Here is a 21,342-nt window from a genome sequence, read left to right on the forward strand (position 1 = left end):
GGCAACCACAATACACCAGTATGTGATATAATATAAATAAATATTTCGTTACCGCATATTGTTATGTATGTTAATGCAGCTACACTAAGCTGCCATTGCAGTTTTGTTGTCTTTTGTGGAATCTTGCCCAGGGCTTTGAAAGTACTGAGTAATGCTCTCTCACTGTGCAGAGTTGTTGCAGTGGCAGTCACTAATCAATGCTTAAAAATAAACAGTAGAGTGCAAAAAAGCATTGCACTTACAACTAGACTGAGGCAGCAAAGCAGGTATATAATTCAATAATTTGCCCAATTATGACCAAAGAATTTTTCTTAATTAATACAGCTGACCTGTTAGAATATAGCTATATTTTTCTAAACATAATAGTGTCTTTACTTCTTAGTGACTGTAAGTGTTGTTGAAATGTACAGTGTTTCAGTGAGAGTTACAGCAGCAGTCATGTAGCTGTCATGGACTGGTCTCTGTTTGTGTTTGCTTACCTCATAGTGTAATAAGCAGTTTCCTCCCATTTTGTTCTCTTCCTTTTTGCTGTGGGTCATACCTGCACACCTGTGGGTACCAGGGTCATCATACACGGAACAACACAGAAAAAATACCTGAACTAGTTAAGTATTGGTTTAATTTTTATAGCCAATATACTATAATTATCATATTTTGAGAAAAATATATTGAGGGTATATTGTATATGGAATCAGCAGGGGCTGATTGAAAGAAATATCATGGGGTGGCAAAAAGGTGGCATGGACATTTTAAGGGGTGGCGGATTATATATATGCTGATTCAAATGGAAAAAATCACATGTCAATGTTTGCTTGGAAAAGCGCCGCAATAAAGATATTTTAATTCAAAAACATTACATTGGCACATGACTAAAGCATGGAACAGAAATATCTAAAGGTGGCATTAGAAATCAATCAGTTGTTTTACTTCAAGCTCTTCAGACATTTTTTTATTAAATACATGTCTTGTTGGTTGGATTGCAACAATGGGGCCAGCGCTACAAAAGCGAATGTCGCTGACTGACTGAGTGACGTACTGACTGCCTGACTGAGAGAGAGAGAGAGTGAGTGAGTGATGAAGTTACACCACGGGTCAGCCAAATGCCATGTGACTGAGTGCTGACGTTACACCATTGGTCAGCCGGGCGAGTGCTGGAGTTTCCCCATCGGCTGTGTTCTTTCATAATGAATAAGTGCAGTTTCTATTGCATCATCAGGGGGGTGTTTACAGGTACTGTTGCCAAATTAGCGCTTTTGTCTCTAGATCTATTTAGCGACTTTACTTCACAAAAGCACCTAGCGACAAATGTTGCGACTTTTTGGTGAAACCTTTGCTACTTTTCATGGTAGAGAGTCGCCGGTATTGTCCCGTGAGCATAAGGTTGGGCTTTCCTTTCTCCCTGAGTGATCATTTTACAAGTAAATATAGCTGAAATCACAGCACAGCCGTTCACTTTAACTTGTGTCTATCGTGATTATGTTGGTTACCATGTAGTCTTAATGTGCTGTATTTCAGTCAATAATTCATCCTTGTTCCATTGTTTGATAACAGAAACAGAAAAACATGTAAATGAGAGCAACTTTATTGGGAATTCAGCTGTAATAAGTTACTGTGTATGTGAGCACAGAGAGTAGGAGACAAGGAAACGGATAAAGGGCGGTCCAGCCATATACCAGGTTTTGATCTAGTTTAAATCAATCTACAGGCTTGTTTCGTAGAACATAAGTCCATCACTTTGCCTAAAATCTGGCCATAACTGATCATTAAATTATATGCTTTGATTTACATTTTTTAACGTGTTATTACCTCCACCTTTCACCAGTGTCTATTTGTTTGTTGGTGGATTGGTCAGCAGGATTCAGCAGAAAGTACTGAACTGATTTGCACTGAATTTGGTGGAGGGATGGGGCATGGGCCAGGGAAGAACCCATTATATTTTGGGTCAGATCCGGATCATTTACTATGAATAAGAATTTTTTTTCTCTGAAGTCTGGTGTAAGTTGTTTGACATTGGCCCTGGTGCTCTCTGAGTGCCCTTCTAGTTTTTAAAATTAATCTAAATTAATGTGTTCTATATTTGTGCATATAAATATGTGTGTTTGTGTGTGTGTGTGTGTGTGTGTGTGTGTGTGTGTGTGTGTGTGTGTGTGTATATATGTGTGTGTGTGTGTGTGTGTGTGTGTGTGTGTGTGTGTGTATTGGTTTGTGGGTGGTAATTATGTCAAAGCAAGCTTTCTTTAAAGGCTTAAATTAGCCCCTAGGTAGAGACTTGCATGAAAAAACATACTCACCAAGTGTGTCACACATTTAGTGTTGCCAATGATCCAGTAATACATCCAATTATCCCGTAATGCTGATTAAAAGGCAAAAGTCCTTTTCTCTGAGCTTCAATTTGAAGATGTGGCGAAAGTTCCCACTCTCAGGTACTGAGCTTTGAATGAACTGTCACTGAATTGCTGACTAATGGAGCTTTTTGTTTGGGGCTTGGAGGGAGTGATTTCAGTGCGTTTTGAAATGGCTTTTGCTTTTTATGTTACACTTGCATGACTGATCTGAAATTTGGACATGTTTGTTAGTTTCAGAGATGTTGGTAGCTGCAGGCAATTTGGGTTTTGTCAGGTTTAATCCATTCTCGCAAAATCAAACATGAATTACTATTACTAAACAAAACACACTTAAAAAAACCCCCCCGTCATTATCCATCTGTGGCTGAATTGAATTTTAACTAGTGGATGTTGGCAACCCTACACACATTTAGCAGGAAAAAAAGCCATCAGCAATGGTTGTGTCGGCCACACACGACGACACAACAACTGCACAGAAAGCAGCAACAACTGCACGGAAAGCTGCAAAGACTGCACAGAAAGCTGCTGGGGCCGGGAGAAACCAGTGGGAGCTGCTCTCCGCTGCAGGGACAGATAGCAGCAGCTGGGTGAAATCGGTCTGTTACCAACCTCTTGTACTCTGGCAGCTCCTGGCACCACACTGTGGCAAGGCTCTGTGTATCTTATTTTATGGGGATAAAATCTGTTTTTGACATTCTGTCTATCCTGCATCTCCCTACCATCCTCAGAAAGTGAGAAGTTGTGAGGATGGGAGGGAAATCATAGATGAACAGTAAGTATTACCTCATTCCTTCAACTTATGGTCCACTGACTGCTGTTGAAAGCACGCAAAGTAGAGAACAGCTCCTGTTAGGGAAGGGGCAGGGAGCGCCATCTCTTCCATGCATTCATTTGCACCTAGACATCGAAGTTTAACTCTTGTAAATTTCCAACCAGCCACAACTTTTCATATATATTTTTTTCAATTATAATTGTCCAAAACTGGGGTCGCAAGGCATTGGAAGATCTAACATGCCATGTTAGATCTTCCCCTGGCACTCAGTGAATATTAGGTAATCTGGTATCTGCAGTGACTGGTCAAACCTTATTATTAAATATGTGTACGTCAAAGGAATCTGTGTAATCAGAACTGCATTGTGTTAGTAGTTGTGATTGTCAGATGAAATTTGAATTTGTCACTGTCAACAGTTTATATTGGGTCAAAACAAGAAGTCTACAGAAAAAGCTTATTGACTTTGTTCCTTGTTCTAACTGTGCTTGATCCTTTTGAAATATTAACAAATCCTTATTTGTTCTTTTTCTCTCCAAATTTCTCCCTATCCTCTGACTCTTAGCCCCCCCCACATTCACAGATACACCACCTCAGTATGTGGAGGCCAAGGAGGGGGGAAGCATCACTTTGACCTGCACGGCCTTCGGCAACCCCAAGCCCTCAGTCAGCTGGCTGCGGGAAGGCAATCTCATGGTCAGCAATGTCAAGTATAAGGTACGCTATGATGATAATAAAGATAATAATAATAATAATTATAGCACATAATTGAAATAAAGCAAAAATACACCTATGTAGTCTTCAGAAGGAATACCTCAGCTAATTAGGTTAACTTTTCAACACAATGCAAGGTCATCCAGCAAGGCACTGCATCGCGCAATGTGCAAGCACAAATTCTCCGTAGATTTAAATGAATGGCTTACTTTTACTGTTTACTTTATGATTGTCAAGACAGAGGAAAACTTGAATGTCACTGTAATAATTTGCTTGAGTTGCTAATGTAAACCCTGGTACATTGTTCTGGAGTCTGATATGCCTTCAAACTACACTTCCTGGATAGGGTATCATCTGCTCACCAGTATCTGAGGCAACTTGACCCCACCATTTGTCACGACTCAGAAAAGCCAGACTCAAACATACGACTCAGAGACACTGTGTAAAAGTTCAAACAGTTCACCTTTATTAGAAAGGTAATACAGGCAACATAGTTGGGAAGGGGGAATGGCGAGGGGCGAAGGCAGCAGGCAGGTAGAGGTCACAAAGCGAAAGGCAAGAACTCCAGATGGACAAGGCAAAAAGGGAGCAGGCAAAAGGTAAGTTGAAAAAACAAAAAGCAACTAGTCTTATGAGGCTGAATATTGAACTGTGGAATCAGAAAACACAGTGTATGGACGAGGAGGCAGCTGCTGGAATATTGTTACAACTGCAGCCGAAAGAGAGGCCCTGCAGTCGTGGTGGTTGAGTTAGCTGCAATTGCCAGTGCCCTGTGATGACTGGTGTAACGTCTGTGTGGCAGATGCACGCCCATGGAGAGAACTGAAACTGCCTAGCTACAATGAACTTCACTGTGGTCAGCGTCTTTCTTATTTATTTATTTATTTTTGGGATGAAGTAATAAAGGAGCACAGCACAAAGTTTTGATCCTGTATGGACAAAAAAATAAAATTAATATACAGACGCAATTGGAAGAAAACTAGCTTCCCAGTATAATGTTTGAATCAGATATGTGGCGCTGCTGTTACATAGTGGAATATATAATGATCCGCCACAACACTAGAACCGGTAAATGGTTTTGTTGATGTGGCTGATTGGTGTTTTGGAACAGTTTTGTGACAGCCAAGTGTGAGGCCCTGCAGCCGGTGTGAATCGCTCTGCAGCAATGTCTGGTGGGATGTCTTTGCCGCTGATGCACACCAATGGAGGCAATGTCTCTACATCAGAAACTCACCGTAGCTCCATCCCTTTTATGCTCTTACTGTCATGTGTTTAAATACTAATGTGTTGGTATTTACAGCCTTCAGACAATATGGACTGATGGCATACAGTATCTGTATTTGTTTGTTCATGACATGAGGTGGTCTTTTAAAAAGACAACAAAAGATAGGTGAGGCTAACAAAACACAAGGATTACACATTTTCTTTATGAATAAAAGGGGAATCATTTATATACAAATTATATTGAAATAGACCATAGTATACTAAAATGTTACTGTTACAAAAAAGATTGCACAGGGTTACTAAAAATGTGTATAATGATTAAAAAGTAATTCACTTTGAATCATATAATAAAACAGAAATTCAGTATAGCATCAGGTAACTTTTACATAACTTTTGCTCAGACACTTATCCGCTGTTTTATTTTACATTTGGCGGCTGGATGACAAGGGTACTGGTCCTTTATCACCCTCTTTACTCCTGTGCAGGCACCAGGAGTGGGTCAGTGGAAGGTGTTTTGGCTGGAGCTGCAGCAAAAGCACTGGGGGACGCCCCTGATAACGTTTCTGTGTGCCAAGCCCACAATGACACATACATCGGTTATCTTTAGATTTGGTAAAGTTGACTTAGTTATCTAAACAAATGTTACAAATAAGAGCCAGCACAGCAGTAACCCGTATGCAGAATTCAGGCTCAAGATTCTGCACGAGGTCACGATTCTTTCTTGCACATATGGCTAGAAGGTTTAGTCTTTCACCCCCTCGTCTACCATTGCCTCCCAAACCAAGCTGAAATGGACAGGTTTTTGACTGTCTGCCGTGGTTCTCTCACAGGCTTGCAGTAGCAGTGCAGCTCTTGGTAAATTTACAATGATCTGCAAATCTCACTCCAGTGCACCGCTTGTTCTTGTGATCCTTGCACAATGCCACAATTCAACTGGGCTCCATGAAGAGGCCAACTTGAAGAAAACAATTGCTTCTTTAAACATCCATTAAAAATGGAGCCACAAGATCATTCAGTTGGAATCGTGTTTCTGGCCACCTGAGTGCCACGATGAATGAAAGCTCAATATTCACTCTCTTTAAGCTCTGTCTTTGGTCTCCACTAACTCTTGAGAAAAATATCTGGCTGCTAAATGCTCCACTGTGTTCACCAACTAGTCTCTAACTTTATCTGTCTGGTGTTTGGTTATGAGTAGTTAAATGTACAGTGGGTTTTTGCAGTATTTTCCCTGTAAACAGCTGTCTGCTGCAGCTGGAAAGAATAATAACTATCTGTCAGTTTGTCTTTGTGCACAGTACCTTTCACATACAGGACACCTATTAATTTGATCTAGAAATCTTATGGGAAGGGAAGCCAATATACTGGACATTAAGAGATCCTTTCTTAATGCACTTTTAATGTAAGTGATGGTGGACCAAATCCACAGTCTCGGTTTTGTGCTAAAATGCTTTCCAAAGTTCAGCAAAAGCTAGTATGAGGCTTCAGCAGTCTGAGTTAGACCTGTTAAGGAGATATCTTTGACAGTTGCAGTCTTTTTAGTAGAAAATTCAACTGTAAGAATGTTAGGATGGAAAAACAGTTTCACTGCATATTTGTAAGTATTGTTTGAGACAGTTATGAAAATCTAATAATTATTATTACAATAATTGTAAATTAACTGTCCAGACTGCAAGAACTTGGAAAGCTACACATTCAATTTGAAATAAAATCATGGATACAAAAGGTCAAAGTGCCAAGTCTCAGCTTTAATTCGAGCAGTAATACTTCAATAAAGAGAGATCTGTGTGGGAAATAAAGTTCTTTAAATACATAGTGCTCAAATTTTAGGTGTTCAAAAGTAATTGGACAGATACACATGAAGTCCAATAATCATATTTAATACTCAGTGGAAAGTCCTTTGGAGTCAAAGACTTCCTGAGGTCTTGGACCCATAGACATCAGAAGACACTTTGTATCTTCCCTGGTGATGCTCTCCCAGAGCTTCACTGCAGCCTCCTTCAGCTCTTCAGCTTGCTGTGGGGTCTCTCTGTCTTTAGTCTGGTCTTGAGCAGGTGGAATGCTGCCCAGTCAGACTGACATCAGGTGACTGACTAGGCCAGTCAAGGGTATTCCTTCACTCTGAAAGGCTCTGTACTTGCTTTGGCCATATTTTTAGGATTATTGTCCTGCTGATTGATGAAATGTCATCCAATGAGTTCTAATGCATTTAACTGAATCTGAGCACGGGATGGTCCTGTATACCTGTGTTTTCATCCTGTTACTTCCGTCAGCATTAAAATTATCAGTAAATGACAGTGTGCCAGTTCTATTGGAAGCCATAAAGGCCCAAGCCGTAACAGAACCACTGCCATGTTTGACAGATGCAGCGGTGGCTTTGGGTCATGAGCTGAGACGTTCATCATTTTTATGAACTGCAGCCTGGCCTTTCTGTTTTTGAGGTTTACCAGGGGTTTGCATCTTGTGGTGAATCCTCTGAGGTTATGGTCATGAATTCTCCTCTTGATCTTTGATGACGAAACGTGTCAGTGTACATCCTAGAGAGTGTTTTTGACTTGCTGTGCAGTCATAAAGGGGTATTTCAGAATATACTCAACTTCTGATTTTGGTAAACCATCTACCTTTGATATCTCTGATAGATTTTTGCTTTTTTTAGCCTCATTATTATCTTCTTCACTTACATTGTCACCTCTTCACTCCGCATATTGACAAACAACTCCACCTCAATCTAAATGACAACTCTCAACTCTCATTCAACTCAGAGTCATGTGTGAGCTCTCTGTGCATGAAATAACGTTGAAACAACACACAGCTACCTAAGGAACATTTAGAAGTCAAATGTCCAATTACTTCTGAACCCTTGCAGTTTGGGCACTATGTATTTAAAGGGCTATATTTCCCATACAGTTCTTTCTATATTTGATGTAAACCTGTTAAAATTAAAGCTGAGACTTGACGCAGTAGTATCTATGATTTTATTTCAAGTTGAATGTGCTTAAGCACAGAACCTGAAGAACAAAAAAATGCATAACAGACAAGATAATTGTGACTGTACTTCACTTCACTGGTTTACAATTTTTTTTCTGTTTTGTATCTGCCACAAAATTTTTATTTATTCAAGACATCAAAACACCCTTCTTTGGTTCGAGGACCACCATTCCTCCAAAAGTCCACCTTAAACCTAAGTAGAGGTAGGCTTCAAATATGAAATTTGTATGTGTGTATTCAGGTGTCTGATGGGAGTTTGACGGTGCTATCCATCACCCGGGAGGATCGTGGGGCCTACACATGTCGAGCCTTCAGTCCCCAGGGAGAGGCCATTCACACGACAAGGTTGCTAGTACAAGGTAGGTAGGCAAGGTTGGCAAGATTATGTGGAGAAAGCAGTTGATATGAAATCAAAAGCAAGAGAGCAATGTTTCTGTCACATATATAACTATTCTCCTCTGAGTAATTGTGTAAAGTCAGTCCTCATGAAAATTTGGTACAAAATCTGACCCTGTGGTTTCTTCTTTCTAACTAAGTAAATGCATGTGCGATGTTAAGAGTAAGGGGTCCTCTTTAAACTATTTTTTTGGTGATGTTTATCTAATGTTTGAATATTTCCATGTCTTCTAAATTATATGGCTGTTTTTATGGTAAATGCCTGATGATATTGTAAGATTTATAATGAACTGGCACTAGTGCCCTTATTTAGCTATTTCCTACTTTTGAACCTTGGATGATCTGGTGCAAAATGGATTTTGATGTGATGTTGAATAGATGATAACAACTTGAGATTGAATTGAATGTGATGTTGTGTGTGTCGCTTCAAGTCACTTCAGTCACCGGTTTGATTTCTGTGGTCGTTTGATAACTGGGGCAACCTCTGTGTATATATGTATGTGGGAGTGTTGTGATACTTCCCCAGATCCTGGATGGAGGTCTAACAGACTGAAACTCTAAATGAATAAATAATGCAGCAGAAAGTGTGACAGTGTGTGAGAGGTTTTCAATTTCTATTCAAGTTGAGCTTTCCGCCAGCACATTCTAGACAGCATGAAATATAGCTGACATTAACTGACAATGAGCACCAACTTGGCCTATAGTTGTTAGAGTTTTAAATGTATTCTGTCAGGTTTTTAGTTGTAGCTCCACTCTGCACTTAGGAAAGTTTTATTTGCCCACCTGTTGGAAAGAGATTTAACTCAGTTTTATTTTTTGCCATATTTTAGAAGTTTGCCTGCTATTCACTTGATGCACACAGCAAACAGTGGTTGTCATAATACATCTACACACAGGTTGCAATAAAATACAGCAACCTGTAACATTCCAATGAGTATTAATGTGATACAAAGGAATAGTGCGCTGTGAGATGAATTCATATTTTAGGTGAATAATGCAATGTGTCTATTTAGGAAATTTTTATTTTGGTATTTCTTTTATGTGACTTTCCCTTTATCAGGCTATGATCCGCTGCTTTTGTTCTTTCTTTGTTCCATGTAGTTTTTAGATTTTTTTGTGTTGACAGTTTGTCACAATGTTGTTTTTTGGTATCAGCTTCTTATGAAAGAGCAATTTATATTCTCTGCAAGAATGATCTGGTTGAATAACTTGACCTGGTATAACTGTTTCTTATGTTATAAACTGAGGTGAACATCTACAGTACATAGAAGACTATCTCACAGCTGTTTTCTCTTTCACAAGGGTGCAGAATTCAGCACTGAATAACATAGGACTGATAGGTGCTGCTGCACAATAGGTTTAACCCATCTATAGCTAAAAATCCCACAATGTACTGCATCACCTTTGATAGATGAAGCAGGATGAATACATTGTTGTGCGTATGTGGGAGGAAGGGACAGGCTTCAATAATGGCCAATCACGTCAGGTCCTCTCATCCCCTTTGAAAGGCAGCAGACAGTTTAATGAGCCAGGAGGAGAGTCCAGGACAACTTTGCTGAAGACTTCTGTTCCTCTCCCAGAGGTGCAGAATCACAGGACAAATACACAGCACACCAAACATTAAATACACTGTAATATGCAAAATATGATTTTGGGGGCAGACAATGCTGAATTTGTTTTTAAGGTGGCACTAATACCAGTCTGTTATTATTGATGTGAAGCAAATTTAAATGACAATAATAGGGTATGTGCATTTAGGCCACTAAAGTCACTTGTAGAGTAAAACATATTTCCATTTTTACTGTCGGTAGTGCTTACTGTAAGTTTGCATTCAGTTGGATGTATTACCTATACACGTGCAGCATAATTAAACTACTGCAAGTACTATTGGAAAGAGCAGCAACTAAGGAAAGAGCAAGAGGAGGATTGTTATAAGATAGAGAGTGGTTTGGAAGAGAACCAGTAAAGAGAGAGAAAACAGAGCAATTGTATCTATAATCAAGAAGAAGGGTGCAAATTTCTTCATGTGCTATTTACCACTGGAAATGTTGTTTCAAACAAATCAATAAAATACAAGGCAGGCTACCAGCTACCAGCAAACACATAAAAGGTGATCTACATTATATTGATCTAATTGATCTACAGCAACAGAAACTATGTGAACCCCCATACCATTTTTTTCCTTTTTTGTACTTAACCAAGTACAAAAAATTATAGGAACAAAAAAAATCATGACAATGGCTGACAATCATAATGCTAACACAGTGATGTTTAGCAGGTTTAATGTTTACTATAACGATACAATATGTACAACTTGTTTCTTGTTTAATTAATGTAGAATTAAAAATGTAAAAATAAGACGTGATGGTGGTTTTAAAAGTCCTTAAAAAGTACTGTAGCTATTTTTGTGGCTAATATAAAGATAGTTCCATGTTTTAGGTTAGAATAGTCGAAAGACTGGAAGCACGGGGAAACTGCTAGTCTAGCTACATCAAAAGTCTTCGGAACCTCAGATTCAGGAGGAGCAATGCAGATTCCTTCCTGGCTGTGGAATAGTGGACCATCTCTTTACCCTTGTAAGGCTACTTGAGGGGTCATGGGAGTTTGCCCATCCAGTCTACATGTTGCTTTGTGGAACTAGGAGAAGGCCTACGACATGATCCTCAGGGGATCATGTGGGGGGTGCTATTCGGTCCCTATATAACCGGAGTGAGAGTTCTTGGCAGGAAGTTGAACACGTTTTCGGTGGGTGTTGGCCTCCGCCAAGGTTGTTCCTTTTCACCGGTACTGCATGTGATCTTCATGGTCGGGTTTTTGCTTTGCCTTTCGGCTCAGCTACCTCTTCAACACAATGGTCCGGTACAATGCCTTTTGATAAAAGTAATCAAATCTAAACCATGTTTAATAAGCCAGGGTCTAGTAAAAATCTAGCCTCTTTTACCACTAACAGTCTTCCTTTGAACAGTGGTTGGGGGACTTGTTTCCCTACAACTTGCCTTCTCAGGCAGATCTGGAAAACACTTAAGTTTACCTTCCAGACTCAGTTCAGGGAATAAATGCTAATATTTATTAAGAAGTCTGCACTTAGGGGGACGAAGGCGGCGGGAAGGCTGCCTGCGACTGCCCCAGCCGCGGAAATGCGGAACGTTTCCGGTTGATGGCAAAGCAACCCTCAGACAGGCGTAGCCCCGGGAGGAACCCGGGGCTGCAAGGTGCGTTCGAAGTGTCGATGATCAATGTGTCCTGCATTTCACGTTAGTTCTCGCAGCTAGCTGCGTTCTTCATCGATGCACGACCCGAGTGAGCCACCGCTAAGAGTTGTCACTGTTTTTCTTTTCGTTCGGTTTGTTTCCGGGGGAAGGCCACAAGTTCAGCGACAAAGGGAGGGCAAAGCTTTCGATTTAGCAGTCGATCTAGCTCGGAGTAGAGCCGCTGCTCCTTCTCGTCGAAAAGGAGTCAATTGAGGTGGTTCGGGCATCTGATTAGGATGCCTCCGGGCGGTAGGAGACCCTGGGGTAGACCCAGAACACGCTAGAGAGATTATATATCTCATCTGGCCTGGGAATGCCTCTGGATCCCCAAGGGATAGTTGGAAGACGTTCTTGGGGAGAGGGATTTCTGGGCTGGCTTGCTTAACCTGCTGCCACCACGACCCTACTTTGGATAAGTGGCAGAAAATTGATGGATGGATGGATGTTTAATGCATGTAAAAATAGAAATGTTACAAGACTAAGACTCTACAATTCACTCTAGTGGCTGTGAGGCTGTACTTAGGCACAGCAGCAGCACTTTTTTGGTAGATTTTGCTGACTTTTAAGACTCCTTTGGCAACAAATATAGAGACTTTTCTGAAAAACAGCCTTAGAACAGAGCCTTTCTCAGCTGAGTGTAATGTGGATGGCTTCATATGTCTAGATAACAACATTAGTATTTGAAAAATTATCTAATATCATTGTTTATGCAACATTTTAGCAGTCTAACAAACACAATTTCCCATAAACCTGCTGTAGAAGAGTTAAGACAGCAGAGATTATAACTAGAAAAATTAAAAAATGAAGGGAAGTTGGTGAGTTTTCTGGATATGAACAAAACCAAGTTATGATGATGCAAGTACCTGGGCTGCATTGCTTGTAGTTTTTTTCATGGGAGCTGTAGTTATTTCTATGCTCACAAAATAATCAAAGGGAAAGTTTCAAAATCTAATTCCAATGGCTATAGTGGTGATTTGTCTTAGTATATGGAAATGTCAGAACTTGTGATTTAATTTGGTTATTTAAGTTTTTTTTATCCAAAAGTACGTAGGGTTTACAAAAGTGAGTTTTTTTCCAATGTCTGGATCTTCTATTCATGACACTCGAGTTCCACAGTCTATACAACAGACTATATAAAAAGGTTTTGAAATTAGAGGACAATTTAGATGAATAAATTCTAGATGGCAGTAGCTTAAAAAATAGCTTATGATAAAGTTTAGTTTGACCTCATCTTTTAAAATCTTGTACACTTTATCTGTAAATACTGAAGTCGCTGAAATGCAGATTAGCATGTGTGGTAATCTAGCAACATCTAGCGATTTCGTGAGCTGGCTTCAGCTACTTTCCATTGAGAACAGCTGGTAACACTGCACATCGGTGCTTCGAGCTAAATGCTAACATCAGCGTGGTAATCTGATCACAATGAGTGTTAACATGTTGATATTTAGCAAGCACCTAGTTTGGTGTGTTCACATGGTAACATTTGCTATTTAGCACAAAACACAAAACACTGTTGAGGTTGACTGGAATCAAATTAAAAGGTTTACCTAATGATGGTGGTAAATGAAACGTTAGGGGATCACCCAAGTTATTAAAATTCATCCTGAGGGAAACATGAATGCCTCTACCAAACTTTGTGCCAGTCCATCCACCCAGTAGTTTTTGAGACATTTTGCTCCAAAATACAAAAGTAATCCTCGTAGTGGCGCTAGAGGAAAAGTCATGGGATCACAAAGGCTCCATCCTCTGGGGAGCATGAATGTCTGTTAATGTTAAGTTTCATGGTAATCCATCCAATAATTGCTAAAGATATTTAAGTCTGGATCAAAGTGGTAAACCACCCGACAGACATACCAAAATTGCCAGCCCTTGGGCCATGCTGCTATTCTGGCTAAAAATATACTAAATAGTATTATGTGAAACAGTAAAGGTTTCTCATAATTGAAAATGTGTTAAAACTAAATGTATGTTGTCCCTGCTGGTGCAAAACAGCCACTAGTATCAGCCGGCTGATCCCTCAAGCTTGCCATCGCATCCATTTGAACATAACAGGTTGAATAGAATGTAAACAGTGTATGATGCAGCAGCATGTTTGGAAGTGGGACTAGATTATGCTAATTTATTGTCTACGATGTGCCAGACCTTGCACACATCAGTGCTCAAAGTCAGTAGTTTTTTTCACAAATTGAAAGTAAACACAGTATCAAATGTGTGTCCGTGCAGCAACATTAGATTTGATATGCCTCACCGAAGAGGATAAATGATAAAGCAGCAAACATGGTATTCCAGGTCATGTAATTTAAAGATTGCTGCCCCAGATGAACACAGCTGAGTGGTCATGACCTCATCTAAACTGAGGGAGTTAAGGCTCAATCTCTAACTGAAACATTTTCACTGAGTTTTCACTGAGTTTTCACCTGATTGATTCCTATCATTATCGTCGAAAGTCAACAAAGTAGCAAAGGCAGGTTCACTATATAATTCACTATATAGTTCATTATATAATGCCAAACTCCTGTTGTTACTTTATGGGTGCAGAAAAAACTACAGCTCCCATGAAAACTATATTTACAGCAGTGTTGGGACTTATGTCATTGTAACTTGGTTTTGTATATATCCATAAAACTCACCAACCTTGTCCTCTAAAGTCGTTTTTTCAACTTTCTAGTTGTAATCTTGGCTGTCTATAAACAATCTAGAGTGTTCAGTCCTCTCTGTCCTGCTGTTAATACTGACACGTCTGAAGTAGCTGCTACTATATTGGCAGTGAAGTGCAAATCACAATGACAAATGGGAAAACACAACAACACATCAAAAAACACAATGGCATATAGGAAATCACATTGACAACTCACAATACACAAAGGATAATAACAAAACACAACAAGAAATCACAAAACACAATGGCAAAGCAGAAAGCACAACCGCAAAGCAGAAAAAAATATGATGAGTTCAACTTCAACTCGACTTGCTGGTGGACTCACCTATTCTGTCAAGCCATGACATTTAGCTCATGAAAGTCTAGGGATTATGGAAAATGGTGGTCAGTAAAGGTAGCTAATAAACTGGAGCATTAAATAAACAATAATATAAGATCGAAATTAGTTTTTGAAAAACTAATGTCCTTATCTAAACATATAAAGCAGGCCACGTGACATATTGCTCAGAAAGATTCAGTTCCAAGGCTCTATTTTTGGATTGTTATTAGCATAGTCACAGATGTCAGTGGGATTTTGAATGAGGTTTTCTTACTTCTGGGACAGAACCCACATGATCTGGTTTCACTTAGGTTCTCTATAAATGCCAGTTGTGTATCTAGAATAACTTTGATACCAGAAAAAGTACTAATCAAGACTCAACTATCCTACTTAAAGCTACCTGACAGCCAGATATTTACACTGAATGACTACTGTGTTTGATCATTCAATTTTTGTACAGACATTAATGGTCCCCAGAGGCTGAATACTACTGACTTTGGTGACCCTCTTACATTTTCATCTAGAGCCAGCAGCTTGCATTACATTTACATTACATTTGTTTGGCAGAGGCTTTTTGCCAAACGCGATTTACAGAGAGTGCACTCAAACCACGTAGGGGCAAGAGCTAGATATCATCCAAAAATTGTGATTGTATCCCTTTTTAACACATGACAATTTTTGTTTTGTAATGAGACATAATTACTGTATATGCAAGCAAGGGTTATTGAAATATAGTCTGAAAAGGTGGGGATTTAGCCTGCGGCAAAAGATGGGCAGTGACTCTGCTGTCCTGATTTCAGTGGGGAGCTCATTCCACCATTGTGGAGCCAGAACAGAGGAGAGTCTTGACTGAGATGAGTGACCACAGGGTCCGCTGAGCGATGCAACAGCAGATTAATGTTTACATTTAACCTGTAAAATATCTCAGTGTCTACCAGATGAATTCACATTCATGGTACCGAGACAACCTTTCATCTAGTGCCACCATGACGTTGACATTTAAGGACTGGAGTGAAATGTCTTGACAACCACTGGATGGATCGCCACAAACTCTGGTACAGATATCAGCGTCCCTTTCGGAATTAATTGTAATTATCATTAATTTAATACTCTGCCAAAGAATCCGCTAGTCACTGGATCTACTATTTAATCAAGACTATAACCAAATCATTACATTGTAAGGAAATATGGGTTTTAAGAAAATGGCCTATAAGCAGTCACTGCACAGCCGCAGTAGAGACAGTTTTCTTACTTATCCTAGCTATAGCTGGCTGGATTGATGATCACTTAGGATGATAAGTGCCATGCCTTCTTTGGTTTATTTTGATTCAGCAGGACATTTGAAAATTCTACTAAAACTTCTTTGAATGTGATAGAAAAAAATCAGAACTATTGCATGTGTGTGTAGCTTTGCAAAACGAAAATTATAGACTAATACACAACTGCCTACTAGTTTGGTGTGAATGATTTCCCTAACTTATCCCTAAGCATTAATATGACTTTTGCCAGTTTTCTTTAATGGATAAAAGAAGTTTCTCTGGTGTAGCTGTTACTTGTCAGTTGCTTTCATTCATCATAGAAAAGCGAATATGTTTGCAGAGATCACAAACGTATTTCTTTTTGCAACTGAATACAAAGCCAGGACTGAGCCAGAGTGGTTGCTTGACCCATCCTGTATAATTTATGGGTGAGATGGATTAATAGAGGCCCTCCTGGAAAGCCCCTGAGCAGCAGATCGGCTAAGCAACTACAGTGCCAACAAATCCCCAGCACTCAGCTGGTCCCAAATAGGGCGGGTTGGCACACACACAAAAACACACAGACACTTACACACACCCACTCAAACACCGACAACACAGTCATCAACACAAGCCTGTTCTTGGTTGTCCTGTAAAGGGGCTGGCAGATGGATATGCTCTGCCTATTAAAGGATCAGACCATGGGCTACATATCAGGACTAACATATGGGACTAACAGTTTATAGTTGCAACACTTGCTCAGCGCAGCTTTATGTGTGTATCTGAGTGTGTGTTTCTGTGTATGAGTATATGTTATTTTAAGTTGATCTGTTTGTGGAAAAAATGAAGCTGAATGCACGGTGTGTGTGTGTCTGTGCGTGTGTGTGTGTGTGTGTGTGTGTGTGTGTGTGTGTGTCTGCGTGTGTCTGCGTGTGTGTGTGTCTGTGTACCTCCATTGCCAGGAGAAAGTGTTAAATTCAAAGGTTATTAAGTACCGGCCTCTTGTAACTGCTGTCCCAAAGCTGGATGTTAATGCAGGGTCGATTATGACAGTCTGGGTATTATTCAAAGATTGGTGCTGAGAGGGTTCAGATGTCAGGAATGCCAAGAAGAAAGGCTAAGTTAATGACAGGTTAATGTTCTGTTTCTACAGTTACTTGCAGTCATCCTAATTGGACGAGGCACTGCTGTTTGTGTCCTCAGTTGGAACTATACTGTACATTAGGGATAAAACCTCCAAGAGAACTTTCTTTGGTTATAGATTATACTAATGTGAAAAATTTGTACCAAAATAGGATGCAAAAGCGTAAGCAGCGTAAGTAAGTTTGATGTGACAAATCCTCACATTTCAGAAGCTGGAACCATGAAATATTGGGCATTTTTACAAGCTAAGCATATGTTTTGTTTGCAAATATCTTAATTTGTAAACTAGCTAGTGACTACAGTTGTCAGGTAGCTGTAGTGGAGTAAAGGTACTGTTTCTCTCCGAAATGTAGTGGAGTAGAAGTATGAAGTATCATAAAATGGAAATACTCAATTAAAGTAGAAGTACCACAAATTTGTACTTGATTGAATATCAAGTTCAATCACTGATTCAAAGTACTCAGACCAAACTTTCATCAAGAGATAACTCATATTGCTGGAATTTTTAACTACTACAGAGGTGAATTAATTGTTGGCCTGAAATTCCTGACAGTGATATGTAATGCTATGACCGAAAATCAGAATAAATCTGCCAATGATTTTTTTTTCTTGAAACAAAAAAATATTGTAATTATGTTTGATGAAGGATACCTAACTTTTTTTTTTTTAAAGATTCATGTCATGCCTTTATTATAAAATCAACAGCAGACAGATAACAGAAAATGAAGGGAGAGAGAGACAGGGAATGACGTTCCACAAAGGTCCCCAGCAGATCTTGAACTGGGGATGTTGTGGTTTATGGTCGGAGCCTTAACCTCTGTGCTGCTAGAGCTCTGCAGAATGAAGTTTTACTTTTCAAAATCGTTAGATGGTATTTGGTGTTGGCATGTACACTAAAACGGCCATTGGGACTCATGCAGAATCAACTCATATGAACAGATGTGTTATTAAGTGGCACATACAAATGATTTATGAAAACTTGGTGTTTACCAGTCTTCTTGTACTTTGAATATTCTAAGTATAAATAAGTTTTCTATGAGTGGTCCAGACCAGTTGTTCAGGTCATGAAGAGAAAGTCTGCCTTCCTTCACAGGGAGAACTTGTTGGACTTAAGAATGATTATACCTCAATCTGAGTTAATTTCTCAAGTTCAAATATGGTATCAACACTAAAATAAAAATGTAAACGCAATGCAAAATAAATGCTCACCATACTGTATCATCATCATGGCTTGGCAATTTACAGAGAGTTTCAACAATTTTCTTTTCTTCTTAATTTTTTTAAATTTAAATTTTATTGGCTTACTGTGGCATGGCACCTGAAAGAGTTCAGTAGTGCTGGAAAGTGTTGTCACTCCAGCAGCTGCCTCAGGGTCTTTATTTAGGTCCCTGTTCAGGGAAATGCCCTCCCTTGCACCCCACAGTTTGAAATCACACACTGTATAATCGCCCATGACCCTTACATCCCCTAGACCCCCACTATCTTAATGATGGACATGTAGCAGCATAAAGTCTTGTTACTTTTGGCTGACATTTTTGTGAATGAAAGATACCCACAAATGAGCAGAACATGTAACCAGACTATTTAAAGAGGACTGATTATGCTAAAAATCAGTTCTCATAAGTGCATATCTACTCATTCACCAAGTTCATCAAGTTCTAGCATGGGGCCCAATTTGTCATAGACTGAACACAGTACCGAGTTTAGTTTTTTTTTTTTTTTTAACTTGATTTAACCCAATGAACAGAAAAAATACAGCTCAGCAGTTCCTGAACATCAGTTCTTTCCCCCTCTTTCATGTTTAGGTCTTAGCTTCTCTCAACTAAATGCACCTTCTGCTGCTCCTGGATCAGCTAGGTTTAACCACTATCTGCTCAGCCTTGAACTTAGTGGCCACCTCAGCCATGTTCTCATTTGATCACTCTTTTCATCACCAGTTCTCTTCTCAGCATGGGCATTTAGGGTCTAGTGGCGCAGCTTGTCTTATATGACCCTTTCCAGGTCCTGCGTACAAGCTTTTGAGTCTTTTCATTCTATTTTAATCCTCAGCAACCTCTTTGTACTTTTCCAGTCAGTTGCGGAGCTCAGAGAAAGATGTCTTTGGCATTCAGGTCTGTTGATACGTGCTCCCTTTCCAGCAGAGTCTCACTGAGATTTGCTTGTTGCAGTCTTCTCATTGGAGCTTTTTAATTATACCACTTTTCCTGCTTTGTAGAAAATTTGATATACATTTTAAAAGAATTAAGTCCATGCATTAGAAAGTCTTTATCTTGTCATGCAGGACCAGACACGTTTATATGAGGTCTTCCATGCACAAATGCCCAGCCTTTATACTGTAGGTGCTACTTATGTGTAGTATGTCCTATTTTGGGTGGTATACCTGCAGATTCTCACACTTATGTGTTGAGTGGTGCTCTCAAATAATTCTAGCATCTAGTGTGTGGTAAGTAGCTGAAAGCAGATTAAGGTAGAAAAGGCTGTGTTTAGCTTCCAGACCAAACTCACATTGTTATAGATATGATTATGGCCAGAGGTAGGAAATGACTGAAAATCAAGGATCATGGTATAAATATATCCATGCGTGCAAGGAAGATTATCCATCTGGCACAGCAAGGATCACTCAATAAATTCCCATAATCCTTTACTGAGTGCAAAATAAGTATGTGATGACTTTAAGATCTGTGACGATTCTGCAAAAGAATTTAGAGTGGCTGCACCAGTGTTAAGCCCTGTGTCTAAACAGTATGTGTACATGGACATAAATAGTACACAACCCTTGTTCAGTATACTAACTAATTGGGTCTCCCACTGACAGAGGAGATACTGTATCTGTGGGATGTCACACTGAACCATTTTCCCCTTGTGAACAATATGGTCATTTAGGTTTCAGGTTAGTATAACTTCAAACAAACTTCAAAAATTAGTTTCGTTCTATAGACAGTGAAAGGATCAATATTTGTTCTGTATATGTTTTGTGTTTTCAAATAGTGCTGGTTTAAAAACAAACTGCCCTAAGGCGGACAGAAATGCTTTTATAACAGGAGGATCTGGGGATCAAACCACCAATCCTATAATTAGTGGACAACTCACACTACCTCCTGAGCCACAATCATGCTGTCAATAAACACAGTCAAAAAATCCAAGCTCAGTCTCCATTACCTATTACTTATACAGTATTGGTATTTCGATTCCTAGCCTTTGCAAGGGTGACCCCTTAGAGAATGCATGCACTGATTATGTTTCTTCTTTTCCCTGTTCACATTGCAAGTGAATTTTTTTCAACTTGCAAACGGGAAAAGAAAACAGACTGAGCTGAATATACAGTTTACTTGAACAGTGCTGCCGTCAGCGTTTCTCAGAAAATCAATTTCAAATGAATTCAGACTAACATATAATTTGTTCAAAGACTTAAAACATTTCCTATCCATTGTGGTTGTGTTTAGACGAGATTTTGCTGCCCATCAATTTCTGTGAGGAATGGGTCGAGATCTACTGCTGTTGGTTGCCAGTTGATCCTGTCTAGTTCCTTTTGGGCAAAGTTGACTCAGATTAAACCCTGACATACAAAATCAGGGGGTTTTCCATTGTCAATTTGTGGAATACTGTTTTTAGCCTGTTAGCCACACTAGCTCATGCAGTTTAGGCATATAATCCTTACCATCCCATCTGCTTTTTGTCTCAGCACTCAAGTAAATTTAGCTTTTTACAAAATTATCAGATATTTGTAGAGAGCATTTTAGCATTTGATGTTTTGATGATGGTGGTGGAGAGCGCTGTCTAACACGTCGATCCAAAATCTCCCATAGGTATTCAGTTGGGTTGAGATCTGGCGACTGTTAAGGCCACAGCATATGATTCACATCATTCTCATACTCATCAAACCATTCAGCGACCCCTTGTACCATAGAGCTGAGGCATTGTCACCCTGGAGGAGACAACTCCCATCAGGATAGAAATGTTTCATCATAGGATAAATGCTATCACTCAGAACAGTTTTTTATTGATTTGCAGTGACCCTTCCCTCTAAGGGGACAAGTGGACACAAAGCATGCCAGCAAAATGCCCCCCACAGCGTAACAGAACCACAGGATCCCCTCACTGTAGGGGTCAAGTATTCAGGCCTGTACCGTTCTCTTGGTGTACACCAAACATGCACTTGTCCAGTTGTTGAGAATAGGTTGAAGGATGACATCTGACCATATCTCTTTTTTCCACATCTCTGTAGACCAGTGTCTATGGTTTTCACACCATTGAACTCTCAAATGTGCAGTCATCTTTGTAATGAGGGTTTACGCCCTG

The 21,342-nt window shown here is 39.6% G+C and overlaps 1 protein-coding gene and 1 non-coding gene across 2 annotated transcripts in view; one reads left to right on the forward strand and one right to left on the reverse strand.

Annotated features, from left to right (window-relative positions):
• Positions 1–21,342, forward strand: part of LOC120802689 (protein turtle homolog B-like) — a 144,672-nt gene that overhangs the window by 73,071 nt on the left and 50,259 nt on the right. Inside the window, exons 4-5 of the mRNA XM_040150765.1 lie at positions 3,680–3,831; positions 8,279–8,396. Coding sequence (XP_040006699.1) covers positions 3,680–3,831; positions 8,279–8,396 — 270 coding nt within the window. The remainder of the gene's footprint in view (positions 1–3,679; positions 3,832–8,278; positions 8,397–21,342) is intronic.
• On the reverse strand, positions 11,600–11,753 carry LOC120803183. The gene has a single exon (XR_005709300.1). It is a non-coding gene; the product is annotated as a 5.8S ribosomal RNA (ribosomal RNA).

This window comes from Xiphias gladius, chromosome 17, assembly GCF_016859285.1.
Source record: "Xiphias gladius isolate SHS-SW01 ecotype Sanya breed wild chromosome 17, ASM1685928v1, whole genome shotgun sequence".
NCBI classification, from domain to species: Eukaryota; Metazoa; Chordata; class Actinopteri; order Istiophoriformes; family Xiphiidae; genus Xiphias; species Xiphias gladius.